The sequence below is a fragment of the Mugil cephalus genome, chromosome 4 (genome assembly GCF_022458985.1).
Source record: "Mugil cephalus isolate CIBA_MC_2020 chromosome 4, CIBA_Mcephalus_1.1, whole genome shotgun sequence".
Taxonomy (NCBI): Eukaryota; Metazoa; Chordata; class Actinopteri; order Mugiliformes; family Mugilidae; genus Mugil; species Mugil cephalus.
The window spans coordinates 18,369,188-18,386,881 of record NC_061773.1 but is presented as its reverse complement, the minus strand read 5'-3'; the positions used below and the strand labels follow the sequence as shown (position 1 = coordinate 18,386,881).

General features: G+C 43.2%; 1 protein-coding gene across 1 annotated transcript; it reads left to right on the top strand.

Annotated features, from left to right (window-relative positions):
* The first annotated feature begins 263 nt into the window (after nucleotides 1–263).
* On the top strand, nucleotides 264–15,107 carry ell2 (elongation factor for RNA polymerase II 2). The gene is made up of 12 exons (XM_047582906.1): nucleotides 264–622; nucleotides 3,590–3,637; nucleotides 4,102–4,226; nucleotides 4,340–4,503; nucleotides 6,598–6,857; nucleotides 7,228–7,352; nucleotides 8,146–8,218; nucleotides 8,313–8,991; nucleotides 9,900–9,972; nucleotides 10,433–10,604; nucleotides 11,505–11,549; nucleotides 12,413–15,107. The coding sequence occupies exons 1-12, from the start codon at nucleotides 449–451 to the stop codon at nucleotides 12,527–12,529; spliced, it is 2,055 nt and encodes a 684-aa protein (XP_047438862.1). The 5' UTR covers nucleotides 264–448; the 3' UTR covers nucleotides 12,530–15,107.
* The last annotated feature ends 2,587 nt before the right edge of the window (nucleotides 15,108–17,694 follow it).

The window sequence follows — 17,694 nt, the reverse complement described above, 5'->3', positions numbered from 1 at the left end:
TTGACAAACTCCCTTTAATAGTTTCAGTAGGATTAGTTCCCACATGTCAGCAAAAACACCTATTTCACGGGCAGTTTTGCCAAGAGGTAACTAAAATGTAGCACCTGAGAGGTTAATAAAGAAGGTGGAGGAAACTAGTGGCCTTATTTCTTCTAATAAGGATTTAAAAGGCCAAACGAAGACGCCCTGCTGTCTTGATTCTGTAACTACATGGCAAAAAAACACACCAGCAGTAGTAGGCTGTAAGTGAACCAAATTACTTCTTAAACGCTGCAAAACTAAAAAAACGACAGTAATAAATGCAGGACGACGAGTTCACTCCAGCGGAAAAACGAAAAACTAACAAAACCACTGCTGCAAGTCGAGACCAATCCAGCTGTCAGCCCTGTAGGCAGCCGCTGTAATCCCTCCCAGGACCGGAGAGAGCACAGGGAGCCTGGGCTGCTAAATGCCCCAGCTTCACAGGGACGATGGTGGAGGGTTGGTAAAGATGGCGGCTCTCTCCGAGGATGGGAGGTACGGATTAAATTGTAGCCAACAGAGCGCGGACGGAGTCACCGTATATCACGTCAAATTGACCGAGACAGCGCTGAGAGCCATAGAGAGCTACCAAAATTGTCGGGTGAGTGAAAGTGACTTTATTTCGGGTAAAACTAGACGGAACTCGGATCGAGCCGGGAAGCCTGCCACTGCCACGCACAGCTAAAGCTACAAAGTCAGCTAAGCTGTTGACAGAGCGAGTTTCTGCCTGTTTTTTTGGCCTTTATTGGTCGTGTGTCATTAATTTCATCAACATTAGGAGATGCCCAAGACTTTAATGTTATGTTCTGGCTATGTTTTAGGAGCTGACATTTGTTAGTTTAAGCGGAAATCCTGTTCGTTAACTTAGACTCTCTGGTTAGCCACCGTTAGCTCGGTTAGTATGAGTCTCCGGTGCTGTGCTGGCCAACCAAGTCCCTTTTTTACTAAGGTTACTTACCAAATTAGGAAATATGTAATCTCATATCGACGGATACACTCGTCAGCTGACGGGTTTCGTGAGCCGTGCGTCTAACATTAAACAACTTAGGTGACTAGCGTGAACTTTAATTCTGCGATGTTGTATTTGAGTTAGGAGCTAGGTGGAAAAATATACAGAGAGATTCGAGGCTAACTTCAATTCAAGTTGGTGGCGTTTCAGACATGTCTGTGCCTGGTCAGTTTACCATATGGTTTCAGGTTTTAGCTAGAACCTGACAACCTTACGACCCAAACGAAGCTCCCAGTCGGGCCCAGCCCTTTGTGGCCATTTAATCTCAATTGGCGCATTAAAAACGAGATGTCACAGTAGCTACAGGATTAATTAGTGAGCAAATATTTGTATGTCACATCATCATGATTATTGTTATTATTATTTTTTTTTTTTAATATCCTATTCACACCGAGCTGTGTCTAAGAAGAGCGGGCCTGTAGGAACACATGACTGGTGTATGATTGCAATAAAAGCATTTGTTAAATAGGATAATAACGCCTGCTGTCTGTGTCTTTTTGTGCACAATAAAATGAAGAAAAAAAAAAACTGCTTTGACACATGAACTTTATTTCACCCTCTGGAACAGAGTTCGCTTTAAGGCACGGCATACCTGTGCAGATTAAATATAACTTGTTAATCTTGGACCGTACACACGGTTTAATCTCGTTGAGGTGAACTAATCTGGAGGAACCTCTGCAGTCTTGAGTTGCGGAGGCCCGGAGCCAAGTTACCTGAGTTTAAACCTGCCAACAACAGCGCAGTTACATAACACGCCAACAGGGCCCAGGGTCCCCTTCTCAGGGCTGATGCACCGTGGCTTTGCGACGGGGCTATAGTGTGTTCAGAGGTCTCCGTGACTGACTTTTTATGGTGTTAGTATGTATGCCACACACACCGCGCAACGCACCTCCTGTGTGCGAAACCTTCGCTTACTATCAGCCCCCGTGAGAGCCTTTACGAAAACATGCATATAAAACACAATTTTATGGCTTCCCGAGCCAGTTTCTGACTACGGACAGATGGCATTATCTCTAAGTTGAAGGAATTCTTTTGTGACAGCCCATGCTACGACCTTATTGGATGTGGTAATGTTGGTCTGTTCGCTGCGCCGAGCGGCAGGCTGCCACCTCTTGCTGACTGAGCAGCCAAAACTGCCTGCTTTTTGTTTCTCTCCCTCTCTGTAATGTGTGCTGTAGCTGAACCAGTCATCGAACTATGGAAGCTGGCTATCTTTGTCCTTCTGTGTCGATGTGAAATGTGATCAGAACTGTGTGTGTGTGTGTGTGAGGGAGAGAGAGTGAGTGAGTAGATGGGGGAGGGAGGCCGTGGCTCGGAGTGTCTTTAGCTTTAACAACTATATTGCTTTCTTAACGATAAAAGCATGCATTTTACCCCTAATCACCTGCGTCTCTTTATTGCATGAGTCAGCAAGCGTGTTTTGCGTAAATAAATACAGGGAAGCTGGTAAATGCGCATTCCTGGTGAAAATGTGCGACATTTTAGAAGTCCAGCCAACTGGTTTTTCGTTTCAGATGTGTCCGAGCAGTTGGTTCTTCCGTTTGTTTAAGTAGTGTGAAGAAGCTGGGAGTCCTGAGCTTTCCTATCCTAACCTACAGTCCACCGCTCCGGAGCAGCCGCTGCATATTTGTGGTCGTCGGATCCATTTCAAGTAGCCACCAACGCAAACCTACACAAAACAAAGACGCTTCAGAAATACCCCGTTCAAAATATCTGCTGTATTTGAGTATTGTCCATCCAGCGAGTTCCGTTGCTTATAGCAAATTATTTTAATTGAGCTGTAAAAAGGTGAAACAGCTAAAGTGCTGTTGGTCGAGTATTTACAGTCACACATGACCTATGGGAGAAAAGTTGTGACTATTGTGATAATGGATGGACATAAGATTAAGGTAAAGTAAAATTTACAAAAAATTAAAATAAACGAAACCGCTTTACATTTTAAGGCTGGTCGTCTGAGCCACCTTCACCTTTAGAAAATCGTGACATGAAATTTATACTGTTTTTGTATATATTACCAACCAAACGGCGATTTAAAATAAAGAGTATTCAATGATGAAACAAGTTCTTAGTTGTATCCCTGTTTCCCTTGAATTAACATGACAGCATGAAAAAGATTTGCTGCCTTTCTGCACTGTTGCCCCTTAAGTTTTTCTTCTTTCTCTTGTCCTCGTTAACAACTTTTTAAATTCATCGTTAAAAAAAAGGGACGATCAGACGCTGCTGCTCTGTGTGCCCGCTGTGCTTGGGATGGCCACAGACTCTGGTTACAAGCTAACTCCATAGTTTTTGACACACCTCATCATTGACCCTCAGCTACAGCCCAATCTGTAGCTAACTGCAATTATACAAAGCACTTGTAGCTTAAAAACCCAGTCACAGCGAGCCCACCAGGAACCTCCACACCAGTGGGGTTCAGGCAGAAGCGAAAGTCTGCATCATCCTCAGATCCTATATTGCCCTTTAGTTATGAGGTGTGCTTTTCATAAAGTGTATCGTGTTATGTAGACGGTCCGTTCCTTTCCAATTTTGTAAAAACTTTGTTCTCTCCCTTGTTTTCAGAATGCACCTTCTTTACGGCCGACAATACAATTCAAGGGACTGCAAGGCGTAAGTACTTTTTTTTTTTTTATTATTATTTCTGTGAATGTGGAATTAAAACATAAGTTCTGTGTCAGGTCAAGTAGCAAGCTTCCTTTTTTTTCATTTTTTAATGAAGCAATGAGTTGCATGACTCATATTATTTATTGAGACTGAGAGATCAGTAAAAACACAGACTCATTCTGCCGTCATCAAGTCAATGAACTCATCAGGTACAGCTCAGTTTGCACCAGTATTGGACCATGAGAGCAAAGCTACAAGTGCATCAGTTGTGGTTATGGTACTGGGAGTTTGGGCACTTGCAATGGTAAACACACTTATTTAGATAAACACCCAAGTTTATCATACTCCTCTCAGCTCCTCACAACTAATGAGACCTTCCTGTTTCACGATGGGATTCAAATTTTTGTCTCCGATGTGACTTTATAAGTTTGTGACGAACTCGTGTGTTAATTGTGTGAATCATTTTGCAGCGCATTAAAATTCCCAAGACTGACTCCTCCTCAGACGCCTTCAACAGTTTCGATTTCTACCTGTCTAACGTGGGCAAGGACAATCCTCAGGGAAGCTTTGAGTGCATCCATCAGTATGTTTCGAGGTAACGGTAATCACTGGGCAGCTGAATCAACCCTTGCTGTCTTACCGCACTTTGCTGGAAGGTAATCCCTCCCTGCCTCACATTTGTCTCTCGTGCTCCCTCTTTGTCTCCAGCTCAGGGGCCTCGCACCTGGCATTGTGCGCCACAGTACAGGACAAGGTCACCGTGTGCGCCACGAATGACTCCTACCAGGTGACCCGGGAACGCATGACCCAGGCTGCGGAGGACACACGCGAACGTGGGACCAAAGTCATCAAGCCTGGGGGCCGGTACAGAGGTAAGGCCCCTCGCCACGGCCTCGCTTATCTGCAAACTGCCTCCGTCAAATGGCCGATCGGATCCCTGCGCGCCGACGCGGCTTTACATTCTATTAACGTCTCTCCTCTCCTTTCAAACCGTGCCTCTTTTGAGAGACTGAATAGGTGGAAGCTGACGACCGAACTCTATTCAAAGCCATTATTCCGACTGACTAAGCCATTTCGCTGTCTGATTTTTCCAGATTAGTAGTCTCACAGAAAAGGGCAAAATGTGGCGGATGGAGCTACTTCTGTTTTTTGCCCATAGATCACTAAAACAATGTAGTAGGCCTCAGCGTAGCACTACTACCGTTTCGACTCAGATGAACCTAAACATGTTCCTGTATTTGAGTCACAGAACTCGGTGTCCTATCCAGTTCGGTGCAGGTAGGGCAAGGGCTGTGCATGGGAACGGGCTGCTGCAGTAATGGTCCAATTACAAAACAAACACAGGCTCAACACACAGATAAACTTATCACCAACAGTAGGCACAGGACAGGAAAGACAAGCTGACATGTTACTGGGATGTCTTTGCTGAGGCTGAGTGACACTGATCAAGATCATATGTGTGTGTGTATATGTAAAAAAACAAGAAGAAAGAAAATCATAATTTCTAATTTGGTTCACTATCCACACAAAATCTGTGTAATTCTGCCGAAGCAAGTCTTTTCCAAAAGAGATAACAGGGATATGTAAAATATAACCGTGTTTGCAGAGCTTTTGCAAAAATGATGACCTGAGCTGTCCCCGTCTGGGGCGGACTGTGTGACCCGAAGGTTAGGACAACTTTTAGTCGCCTCTCGTTTGTTTTAAATGCCAGAATAGCAGAATACATAAAGCTAAGCATATATAGCACTGGACTTTATTTATTCTGATTTTCTTACTGCTACTGCTTGACATAGCATAGACAATTAAGTCCCTGTTCATCTGCCTGTTAATATAATCATAGAAATTAGTGAATGGGACAATTATGTAATAAATTTAGCCTCATTGTAGCTGACCACAGATTGCTGGAGGACACTGAATGGAGGTGTAAAGGTCTCCCGCACAGACTGGGACTGCGTCGTTATTGGTTCTCGGAGCTTGGCTGTAGTGCAGCTTTAAAATGTTTAATTGTCTATGAGAAGTGATTTTTCAGGTGTTTCACAGTGGACAGAGCAAAAACCCCGTGGATGCAAAAGACTATCAAACCATTTAAACCATTTAAAAACTCTGAGTAAGTTGAAAGCTCCTCAGACCTGTTTGTCAGGGCCCCAGGGATAGATTTGCATATATGGGCCCGTGCAGAAACTGGGAAACGAGAGGAGCTGCAGAGAAAAGGGGGTGGTTCGTGAGCTTGTAGCAGCTGGTTTGGAATGAGCACCATATTTACCAATGCAACAGGAGCCTTCAGCTTCTCGTTTTCACACATTGCACATTTCAGCTCGCAGACTGCAGCTTGTGTTTTTATCCTCATATTTGTCCGTAGTCTGTATCTTTTAATGAATTATATAATTCATGTAATTATGAATGCAGCGGCATTCAATGCTGCAAATGACCGTTCTTTTTGGAAGCGCAGCGCCAAAAGGTTTTCACCTGTCACAATCCATCACTGTCCTGCTAGACGACTAGGAAGTGTGCGAGCTCGGATTGCGTCTAGTCTACTTTTTTTGCCAAGGAGGAGTTATTCCTTTCTCTTCCTTTCTCCAACCTTAATCTTTTAAAGAGCTTTAGCATTTCATAATAGTAATGAAGACGTATCGGGGGAGGAATGTGCTGGCAGCCTCTTCAAACACACGGCTCAGTAATACACAACGGTGTCTTGCGTGTAGTTTACTGGTAGCCTCCTTTCTTGTCATTGACTGATTGTCGCTGCAACGTTACAAGCGTGTTGTAGATGGCGTGCACTACTTTTGAAACCTTTCTTCTAGCGTACAGTGGTTGAGGCCGTTTGAATCTGTGACCATTGATGTGATGGATGGTAAAAGTCTGTGCAGGTTCTCAGGATGACTGTGTGGTGATGAAACTGTCTGCAGGGCTGCAGAGAGAGAAGAGGTGAAACCTTGTCTTTTTTTTTTTTTTTTTTCTGTTTCTAGGAAAGCAGGTGCACACTCGTAAGGTTGCACTAGCCGCTCCAGACATAGTCCCGGAGCGCAAACGCTCCACACCCATCAACCCAGCCAACACTATTCGCAAGTGCCTTTCCAATAACCCCGTATCCCAGCGACCGTTCCGGGACCGCATCGTCCACCTGCTGGCGCTGAGGTCCTACAAGAAGCTGGAAGTGCTGGCCCGTCTGCAGCGGGACGGTATCAACCAGAAGGACCGAAACTCACTGGGGACCACCCTGCAACAGGTATTTTTTATTTTTTTTTTGGAGGTGTTTGTTCTCTTGAATATTGGCAAATTAAAATACTTGTGACCCGGGAGGAAGAGTTGATATTTTCATATTCAAAGTTCCATAATTGGCCTACAAGTGTCTAATTTAATCCCTGAGAACCCCTTAATCTTGCTTACTCAACACGAGATTAAGACCTGCCTCTTGGGAATCCTTCTCGGTCATTGAGGCCTCATTCACAAGAAATGACTCGTTGAACATCATTTGCATTCACAGATGTTTGAGGCCAGTACAGGAAATAAGAGGTTTCTGTATGTTTTCCTCTATGGTTTTCATGTCCGCGTAATTGAACTTTGAAACTCCGTGTTCATTCCTCTGTGCAACGCAGGTGGCGAACCTGAATCCCAAAGACAACACGTACGCTTTGAAGGACTTTATATACCGGGATGTGCAGCGAGACTGGCCCGGCTACTCTGAAGAGGAGAAGACCCAAGTTGACAGGATCTTAACTCGGTACAGAAAAGGCCCACGAGGCTTTTTTTTGTTTGTTTTTTTTGGGGGACATTCCTGCATTTATTTGGTATGTATAGAAAGGGAAAGTATAGAAAGACATGAGTACGACAGGGAATCGTGGATACTGAAGACGTGTGGGATGTGCTTTAACCAGACAAGATTAGACTCTTTAATTACACTTCAAAGACTTACTTGTACTCAAAAAAGGTTTGCATTATACTGATTATGACCTACAGGTCTGTGTGTAACTACACTATTTTTTGTGTTTTTGTATTTTTTTTTTGTGCATTGAACACTTGCAAACATTGTAACGGCATTTAATAATTATTAAAACATTTGCTAGGAATTTCTTTTTTTTTTAAAATAATGTTTTTTTATTTTCCATTGCCGCAGAATATAACCTCATCATTTACACAAAAAAACATAAAATACAACACAATTCACAAATGTATAAGCACTTATTGAAAACAGAGAAATAAATAAGAAAAAAATAAGAAACACCCAACGTGTGAAATAATGTATTTTAGGAATATTTTTAACCCTTTTAAATCACGTTTCCCAGCTTTCAGTCTTTGCTTTAGTTGTTACCTGTCAGGCAGCAGTGGCTGTCCACCGCATGGAAAGTTAAAACTGCATGTGCGCAAGATTTAACAATTTAATTTCTTCTCTCTTCTGGAGTATGATGTCCTCAGAAGGTCCTGTTGTGACGGCAGTTAAACGCCGACTCCTCACTTGCTCTTTGTCATCTCTTGCTGTGTCTCTCACTGACGCTATTCTTTCCTTTCTTCAATAGCAAATTAGGTCTTCCTACCGAGACAATCTCATCAAGCAGTTCTCCCAAAGACGGCGTCCCCACATCCCCCCAGGTAGCTGCACAACTACACTCCAACACACACACACACACACTCACTCACTCACAGTGGTATAAATGGTTTGGCTGAACTCTGAGTTTTCTTGCAGAAGCGCAAGCCAGACTTTGACTTCATCGACCCCTTGGCTCCAAAGAAAGCCCGCATCTCCCACCTCAGCAATCGAGGGTCTGCCACGTCTTCGTCCTCCGACCGCCGCGAGGACGACGGCAGCCCCAGCACTAAGCGCTCGTCCCTGCCTTCCAATGTCACCTCGGGCCCTCCCACCCATCTCCCCATCTCATCCCACCCTCCCGCCCCCTCTCACCAGCAGCCGAGCCCGGCCTCCAACTCCAACTCACCCAGCACCCCCGAAGGCTGCGGCACCCAGGACCTGCCCATGGACCAGAGTTCCTCCTGCAGAGACCCGTCGCCCAGCCCCTTTTCCTCCGACAGGACTCTGCAGGACCGCTATCGGAACCCCGTCCCCGTCCCCGTCCCCAGACCGGCCGCCTCTCCCAGTCCTCCTCCTTGTACCTCGCTCACAGTTACCTCTACTGTCGTCACCAGCTCTCCCTTGTCCAGCACTACCAATAAGAAGTTCAAAAAGAAATCCAAGAAGCACAAGGACAAGGACCGAGAGAGGGACAAAGGGAAACGGACGGAGAGAGGCAGCAGTAGTCCTCGCGGCGCGGCACAGCCGGCCGAGGAGGGTCACAGAGCCAAGAAGAGACGCAGTGCTGAGAGAGAGAACGGGGACGTTATCAACAAAACTTCTCACAAAGATCAAGGTGGGTTCCTGTCCAACTTAGTGAATGACTGCACCATTACATTAAAGGTGAATCCATTCCTTTTAGATGCTCACTTGCATAGCTTACAGTGACCCTTCAGTGAAACGAGACATAATTAACAAAGCATATTATAGAGGTGGCCCGTGAATTTGCTCATTTTTTGATCGCGGGAAAAGCCTCCGGCACCGCTCTAGTCAACAGTCGATGGTGAGGAGAAGGAACTGGTGAGTCACAACCTCAGTCTGCAAGAGTGTCAATAATTTTTATGTACATAGATAATTGGAATCACCTCCCGCACCGACATAGTGTTCATTTTTTTGCTTGTTCAGAACAGTTTGCGAAAAAATCTGAACAGTGAGTTCCTTATGGGTGTGTACCACTTCAGCGGGCTGTTGAATGTTTAACATCAGCGATAAAAAGCTGAGAGAGAAATGTTCATATTCTCTCATTTATATCTGAGTGGAAAATATATGACTCACATCAGTCATTTAGAAATGTGTGTAAACCTGGTTTTAGTGCAACTTTTAGACCAATTCCAGCAACTCTGGCATATCTTGTGCCCGATACCGACTATGGACATTCCCAGCCTTTTTATCTTTCAGACTTTGGATTGTTGTCACAGTGTTGCAGTGTTTATCTCAGCGCTGTGCCTTCTTTCCCATTTAGCTGCTCTCGGTTTGATCTCTAATTACACCGATGCCCCGGAATTTACCTGAACATGTTGAGACGTCGGTCTCAGCCCTTCTATGCTCTGTAGTTCACCTGAAAATATTATCCCGACAAAGTAGACGGGAAGGGTACGATGTGCATTTTTGTTCCTCGTGTTTTGACGGCAGAAGGTTGTTTGTGCGTGTTGTGGATTTCAAATGATGCGTTTATATTCAGATGCTTTGCTTTTTTCTCCTCAGACTCTTCGAGCAAAGAGAAGCCGGTCCAGTCTACTGAATTCTCATCCAAAATTGAGATGCCCGACTATGTAGTGTGAGTTACCCTGATAAATATTAAAAAGCCCGTATTCACAAAGTCTCATTATATTGCAAACACAAGTGAAAACATCTGTTATTAAACATAGATTTTGAGACAAATTGGCACGTATGAACAGACGAAAGTTACAACACATGAAGCGCAGCAGTAACTGTATTCTTTTTATTGCAGTACTAGGTCTGTTTTGTATTTTCCACACCATTGCTAATGAGTTCAGGGAGCGCGTTATCCATAGCACATCAGAAATAGAGAGGCTCAAGAGACGTTAAGCCTCCCACGTGTCTTGAAATGCCATGAGCTTTTAAACAAGGTTATTCAAAATAAAACTTGGTTTTGGTCTTCCCTGACCTACAGTTCTCTCTGAAACATAAATATACTTTATAATTAATAAATAAATATTAAATGGAACCACTTTCAGAATAATGATTTGGTTAACTTTCCTTCCCTGCGTTTACAGGAAGTACACGCCGTTGGTGTCCACTGACCAGCGTCAAAGCTACAAGGATGACTTCAATGCAGAGTACGATGAGTACCGCCTGCTGCATGCCCGCGTGGAGAGCATCACCCGTCGCTTCACCCAGCTGGATACTCAGTGTCGGAAACTGGCACCTGGTACCAAAGAGCACCAGGTCATATTGAAACACTTTGCTTGAACCTTGTATCTTCTTTCCTCAATCAGTGTCTACATAGTGAAATGTCAGCTTTGTCTCTAAAGCCGCCTCATGTATTATGTAGGAGATTAAGTAGGGACCCTCTACCTACAGTATGTGTTCTATACAGTAAACTTGACCTGGTGCTATTTATAAATATACATGATTATTATCATTTTACATTCAATATTAAGCTATTCAGATAATACACAGGTTCAAATATTCATTTTCATTTCAAGCCTGTGCAACAGTCGGGTTGCCATGCAACTGCTGTAAACCTACCTGACGTAAACATACATGCATACATGGGATTTCACCTGTGGACTGAACAGGCTCTCTTGAAATTTGTAGGGAAAAGTTATATATTGGAAAGAAATTTATAATCAACCAAAGTCTTTGCGTCCCACCTGCAGTACCTATGCGGACCCCCTAAGGGTCACGGACCCCCTGTTGAAGACCTACTGTATGATGTGATTCCATTTCAAGGCTTTGGCATCTTAAGACATATTCTTAATTAAAAATAATTTAATTTAAATTACATTAAAAAGTCAGGTGGAGCTGCTTTAGTTCATCTTCTACGCTTCGCGTTTACTTAAGCATTTAAATACTTTCAGAGTTTCCTGTTAATGCCACATGGGAGGGAGGAAGTAGAGAAGTGCTTGTTTATAATCGAATAGGATTAATAGTGTCGCCTGTGTTCCACACCTGCTCCTCGAGTCTGCGACCGGCAGCCATCACACATTTGATTCGACTAGTAATCATGTTAAATTGTGCCCTGCTGTTGTACAAATGAATCTTTATACAAAGTTCAAGAATACGTGTCTTTAAAAATAACCACAAGTTATGTGTAGTAAGTGTCAGTTTTCATTATTTTTACAGAAGATGCAAGAAGAAGTCTTGAAAGAGTACAAAAAGATGAAGCAAGTGAGTACAGACCAACGTGATTGTCGTATAATCATATCAGTGCACTTTAATTTATTAAGGACACTGATCTTAATGCCAGATTGTGGAACTTTTATGTGATTGTAATTATGATTTACAGTATGTTGATATCCAAGTCTCTCTTGGATATCACTAAACTTAGGTGTGTCAAAATAAACGCCACAGCAGTGGTAATCTGTGTTCGTCATCCAAAATGTCCTCAGTACGGTGTAACGCAGGCTACGGGATTTGTTCTGACTCTGACAATGTAAGAAAAGTAAACTTTTACCACTAAGGCAGGTCAAGGCGTGGTTCAAGAGCCGGTGTCCAATCTCAAACCGGTTCTTCTCGTTTCCAGAAGATTGTGGGAGTGAATGTAATGAAACTTAAAAAAAGAGGCTAGCATCTGAAAATCTGAAAATTCACCACTGACCTTCACAGAAAATTAAACAAAGAGTCTCAGAACTTGCATTCGTTGTTACACAGGATGAGATCCGAGGCAAAACACTTTTAGAAACCAAATGAAAAACAGAGCAGCTAACTGGCCTAGCCAACAGCGGTAGGCCCACATAATCCTGTCCCCCAGTGTTGAGTGGGAAATGCCAGCATTTCAGCCACCCTGACAGTGGTAAGAAGTAATGGGATATGCGACTACTTTTAAACCAACACTTATCCCTTGTGCCAAGATCTGAGGCAAAACACATTCAGAAGCCCAGTTCAACTGAAAAACCATTCAGCAGGCTAACAGTCAGCTACCAGCTAGGAAACGACAAGAAGACACCTGCTAACTAGCCTAGTTGTCTCCTGAAGGACTCTGTATTCTCATATAATGGTTACGTTTGTTTTTTTTTTGTTTGGTTTTACAGCACAGCCCCAACTACCATGAGGAGAAACTGCGCTGCGAGTACCTGCACAACAAGTTGGCCCACATCAAGAGGCTAATAGCTGATTTTGACCAGCGCAGAGCCCAGGCCTGGTGCTGAGAGCACAGCACTGGACGTCTTCACTAATCAGTATTGAGAATGGAGCATCAAACCAGGAGTGGGTGACCATCTGGCTCTTATTTATTAGCACCCCTTCAGTTCCTGCCTCCACCACAGTCCCACCCCAACCCTCTTCCTTTTTCTCTCTCCCCCCCTTTTCCGCTTGTCCTTCTTCATTCCTTCCTTTTCTGATCTTTGATTCCACAGGCTTCATTATTGCCTGCAATCTCACTTTGACTTTACCCCCACCCTTTGCTTCCTCGATATTTTTTTTTTTTCTTAGTTAGCTCCTGTGGAATTTGATACCACTGGACCAGTGGAAGGGGGCCGCCTGCATGTGTGACGGGGGTTTGTGGGGTGGAAAAAAAACAAAAAAACTTATAAAACTCTTCACACCTTTGAAGGACTTTCTGTTAAGACAAAAAAAAAAAAGTATTTTCAAGCATCATAAAAAATATTAACATGTATTTAAGTAAAAAAAGAAAAGAAAAAAAGAGGGAGATCTATTTATTTTGAAACTCTTAGTGCAAAACAAAAGTCAGCAGATGATATATTTAATTTTCTTTTTCCTGAAAACAATGCGAAAAAAAAAAAAAAAAAAAATGTACCGCGGGCCTTATGTGTTTTGACTTTGTGAAGCCATTTTGCACGCAAGATTCAAACGTCATCTCATCTGGCAAAGATGTCTCTGCCGCCTCCTTTCCTCCCTCTTCAAACCGAGCTCGAGTCGCCGAAGAGGACGGAAATGGGACGGGGAAGGAGAAATCACTTGAGCTGACTGAGAAGCAACAGTATGTGTGCATGGGTTGTAAATTTAGTTGTAACGACCACACGGGTGGGGAGGGGGGGAGAGGGGTGAGGTTTTGGGGGGGGGGGGGGGGGGGTAATAAAGGAGTATGATCCCCTGTCAGTAGGGGGCAGTATTCCCTGCGCCAAACAATGTTTAATGTTCATGGTGCATTATGGGTGCCTTAAGGTGTTTACATTTGAAAACGTCGAGTTTGGCCGACCCATAGGCTATACAAAGGAACTACAACAGCCTGGAAACAGGTGTGCGTCTGTCTGTGTGTGTATGTGTGTGTGAAAAAGAGAGAGAGAGGGAGCGTGCACGCAGGCATCAAGTGTAGTGGAGGATGGAAGGGATGTCGAGTCCGGACGGAGTGTTACAAATTATTGTATGCGTGTGTGTTCGTATGCGTGTGCATCACGTGGAGTGACGGGTGAAAGGAAAATGAAAATGTGGAGGAGAAGAAGTGAGGAAACATGGAAAAAAACAAAACAAAAATAAGCTGCTATAGTGTTTGACCGGCCAGAGCTCTCAGGATCAGCCTGGCCGGAGTAACAGTACCTGATCCTAATTGAAGAGATACAGAAATTAATCCTAATTTTCCAGAGTGGCTCCTCCCCAGGACCCTGGAGGAAGACTGCGCCCACTTCTTTAGCTTTATCCAGCGGCAAACAGTCAGTGTTTCTGTTTAGAAGAGAAGCTGAATCTGTCATCCACCTGAGGACTTGTCTGTATTAAGTTGTCAAATATATATGATTCTCAGTTTGAGCTCCGTGGAGCAGTGAAATAATTCTGAGTATCTTTTTTTTTTTCTTTTCTTTTCTTTTCCCAACACTGCTACAGATTTAGTTTCATGGATGGATGGATAGATGGATGGCTTTTATGAAATTCTTTATTTCAGCAAGGGAAATTGTTTACAAAAGTTGTGTTAGAATGTTTGCCAAAAAATAAAAAATGCCTTTGTGGAACTGCTTCCTCGAGAGGAAAATGTCCGGTCGGATGAGAGGAGGAGACGGGGAAACTGGCATCTGCGTCTCGTTCGCGGAAGAATAACTAAAACATCCTGAAGCTTGTGGAACCTGAACGTGGCGGCTTGGTTCGCAGTGGTCGAGTCCCATTAAAAAAATGTAAAAAAAATATTGTGGACAAGCGAGAGTCTGTCCGGTATCTGGGGCGGAAAAACACGGCCGCCCAAAATAGATTTAAGTAAATATTATCCAGTTCTGTTTGGATTCTATTTTGATTGTGGCATTCTGTCAAACAGTCAGTCTCTGCAGTAGACTGACTTGTTTCGGTCGTCTGTCAGAATCACTTCAGGGTAATGACTGAACTCTGCTCAACTCTCTTGTTGTCTCAAGTCTTGTGTCTTGGAGGCGTTAACAACAGCAGATACGTGTCCACACAGCTCTGGGCTACAGGGTCAGTGTTTTGATTTATTTTTCCTGATTTACTCCTATTATGGTTATTAGTTGGAATTTTTAGAAAGGGCCACTGCAGCAGGATGTGATCAGTCACCGGTGTCCTCCTCTCAGCCTTCCAAAGATTTTCCTCAGAGAGACGTCATCCACCTCAGTCAGAACAACAGACGTTAGCATTACGCCGCTCAGTCCAATGAGGGGAGAAAACTAAAGCAAAAACAGGGAAGGGGTTTAATCAGCAGTCTTAATAAGGAAAATGCTCCGGCGGTGTTTAGACTTAACCACATGAAATCAAGTGAGTTGTGAGTTGAATCTGATGCTGCCCACCTGAAAATGTACGCAACATTTCAATAAAAGTGAACTTTTACCTGGAGAATGTCTGACTGTCGTTTGTTTGTGTCATAAATTTAAAGTCGGTCATGTTTTAGTCTTTACTTCTGCGTAGCCGATGTTTGTGAAATGAAAAGGAATTAAATCACAGCAGGAATGTCTAGACGTTTCCACGTCAATCCACTTTCAGTCTTTTTATATTTCACTGCATTAGTTCAGAAGCTTTAGTTACTAGACCGTATGTGGATTAGATCTTATATTAATGTGTGACGAGCGAATAACCAGAGCTTGACCAGAAGGTGATGTAGACGTTAATGCATCAGTAATCATATGTTCAATGATTCCAAAGTAGTTTACACAAAACAAAAAAGTAAAACCTTCACCCTTTATAAGTGTGTTGAACTAGATTAAAGATGATTGACCCATTTCTGGAAGTGAGGTTTGAAAATCTTCATTTCGAGAATGTGTTGTTACATTGGTTGTTTGTTTTGATTATTTAAACCTTTTCAGGTATTACTTGAAAACTTACGCGCAATGAAAACAGCCGCATATCTCTGAGTCTGAGTAATAAACCTTCCCCTTTTCTACAGAAAGCTTTGTCTGAGCCCTGGAGTCTCACATGCCCGGAAGCTTTCTCTGCACCAGGCCAAAAGTGACAAGCGTACGTGATCAATTGTCCCTTTGGCCTGACAAAAAACCGGTTACACTGGTTTCGTGTGATAACTCTGCTTTCACTAGAGTTAGGATTAGTCACTTCTGTCTCACTCCGCAGCACTGAGACATGATCTAACCTCAAAAAATGTTGGGCCTGGGCTCTTTGTCTCTCGGCACAAGGCGTTGATTGGCGGTTCTGGTTGTACCTGAACTGGCGCGACAGTAACTACGTCTAATCTAAACTTGCCAGTGTGTAACAAAAGTCCCAGCATATAAATGAAGGATCTGATCGCGCTGCCTTGACCCACTGCAAATCACATTATTTAGTTTCATTGTTGAAATCCCAGTGATTATCTGGTGCCATATTGTTAGCGTAATAGTATAATTGTCTAAGTCTAATGTTACAATATCAATAAAAAAATACATTGCTTGCTAAAAATTGTGTTTTTTCTTGTTTTCCCAAAAATGTCAAAATATGACTTGAGGAGTTGTGCTATGAGGCTAACGATATGTAAAACTGTAGGCAATTGAAACGAGCTCACCACAGGTTGTATTCCTGATCCAAGGGATCTTGAATTCATCTTGATTATTGTGCTCCCACCTCTCATGGGGCCTGCAAAGATGAGGAAAAATAAAACTGCGATCTAGGAACATACTTCCTAGTCATCGGTTATCTGTGCTCCATTAACGACAGGGCGGAGAGGCCAACGCCTCGAGGACCCCTGATCAATGGGATCCTCTAGAGTTTACAGTTTCACTACATCTCAATTAGATGTCCTCGGTTGCACACTTAAAGCCTTATTGGGGAATTTTGCTCCAGTAAAGTACAATTAAGATGAATTGTACGTTCGCATTAAATGCTGAGGATGTAACACTGCGTCTTGCAGACACAGCGTCACATCTTCTTTATGAGAATTATAATTGTAGCTTATTTTGTGTTCGTGATCGCGTGGAAGCCAGAAAACTTCCCCAGCCACAAGCTGTTTGTATTTGTATTTTTGTAAATAATGACTATGCTGTGAGCAAGGTACTCAGTGGGGGTTTGGATGCCTCTGGGTACTCGAGGCCTACATTTCACCTGCTTGAATCAAAAATCTATTGATCCACTCCAGATGGTACAGGCTCTCAAACACACCAGGAGACGTGATCACATCGCTCTTGCTTTAGTTCTTTTTGCAGCCGACTCCCAGTGGGTTTTAGAGAATACTTTAGTGATTACCTTTAAGGCAAAATTAATGACCTCTCCCATAGATAAATCTCTGACCTCTTAGTGCTGTAGTTTGAGATTCTAAGGCAGAGAAGTCCTTTGTCTGTTCCAGGGGCCCAGTAGAAAAGAGAAGGAAAAACCTTTCCTACAATAGCCCGAGTATCTCATTATCTTCATTTTGAATGGAATGATTTACAGTATGACTCGCTTCCCTAGTGAACAGGGAGGTTGGCGGTGTGGTGGCTAGTAGAGGCCACACGGGGTACGTTCTGGACAGGAAAAACAAAATTAAGAAAGTGGGCTCTCATATTTAATAGTGACAACCACAAACCCCCTTAAATGTATCAAGGCCCTTCGGTGAATTCTCTGTCAGTTTGGTTATTTGACATGTAAATGGAACAATTAAGTGGCATCTCTCTGGTTTTCAGAAACACAGTAAATGCACAGACTCTGGCAGCATGCATCGACATTACATTAACTACCTAAAATGACAGAAAACATCCTTGAAATTTGTTTTTGATGTGTATTTTAGTGTTTTATTTACACTAACATAGAGCTTATTACCCGTACTGTGGCCCGCCACCAGGGGGAGCTCTTCTTGCTTTCGCTCCACTTTAGAGGAACCGTTGTGTCATCCATCTTTATTTACAGTCTATGGGTCCAACAGTGCTGTTTCCCTTGACTATCCAGCAAGTTAATCTTGCTATGTCAGTAACTAATTTTTACCAAATGTGTTAATAGTACACCACGTTGATCATATTTAACATTT

Excerpts from the sequence above, each read along its gene's own strand:
- ell2 (XM_047582906.1), top strand. The coding sequence starts at position 449 with ATGCCCCAGCTTCACAGGGACGATGGTGGAGGGTTGGTAAAGATGGCG. Across the intron at positions 623-3,589 it reads AGAGCTACCAAAATTGTCGG|AATGCACCTTCTTTACGGCC; the intron begins GTGAGTGAAAGT and ends CCTTGTTTTCAG. Across the intron at positions 10,605-11,504 it reads CTGGTACCAAAGAGCACCAG|AAGATGCAAGAAGAAGTCTT; the intron begins GTCATATTGAAA and ends TTATTTTTACAG.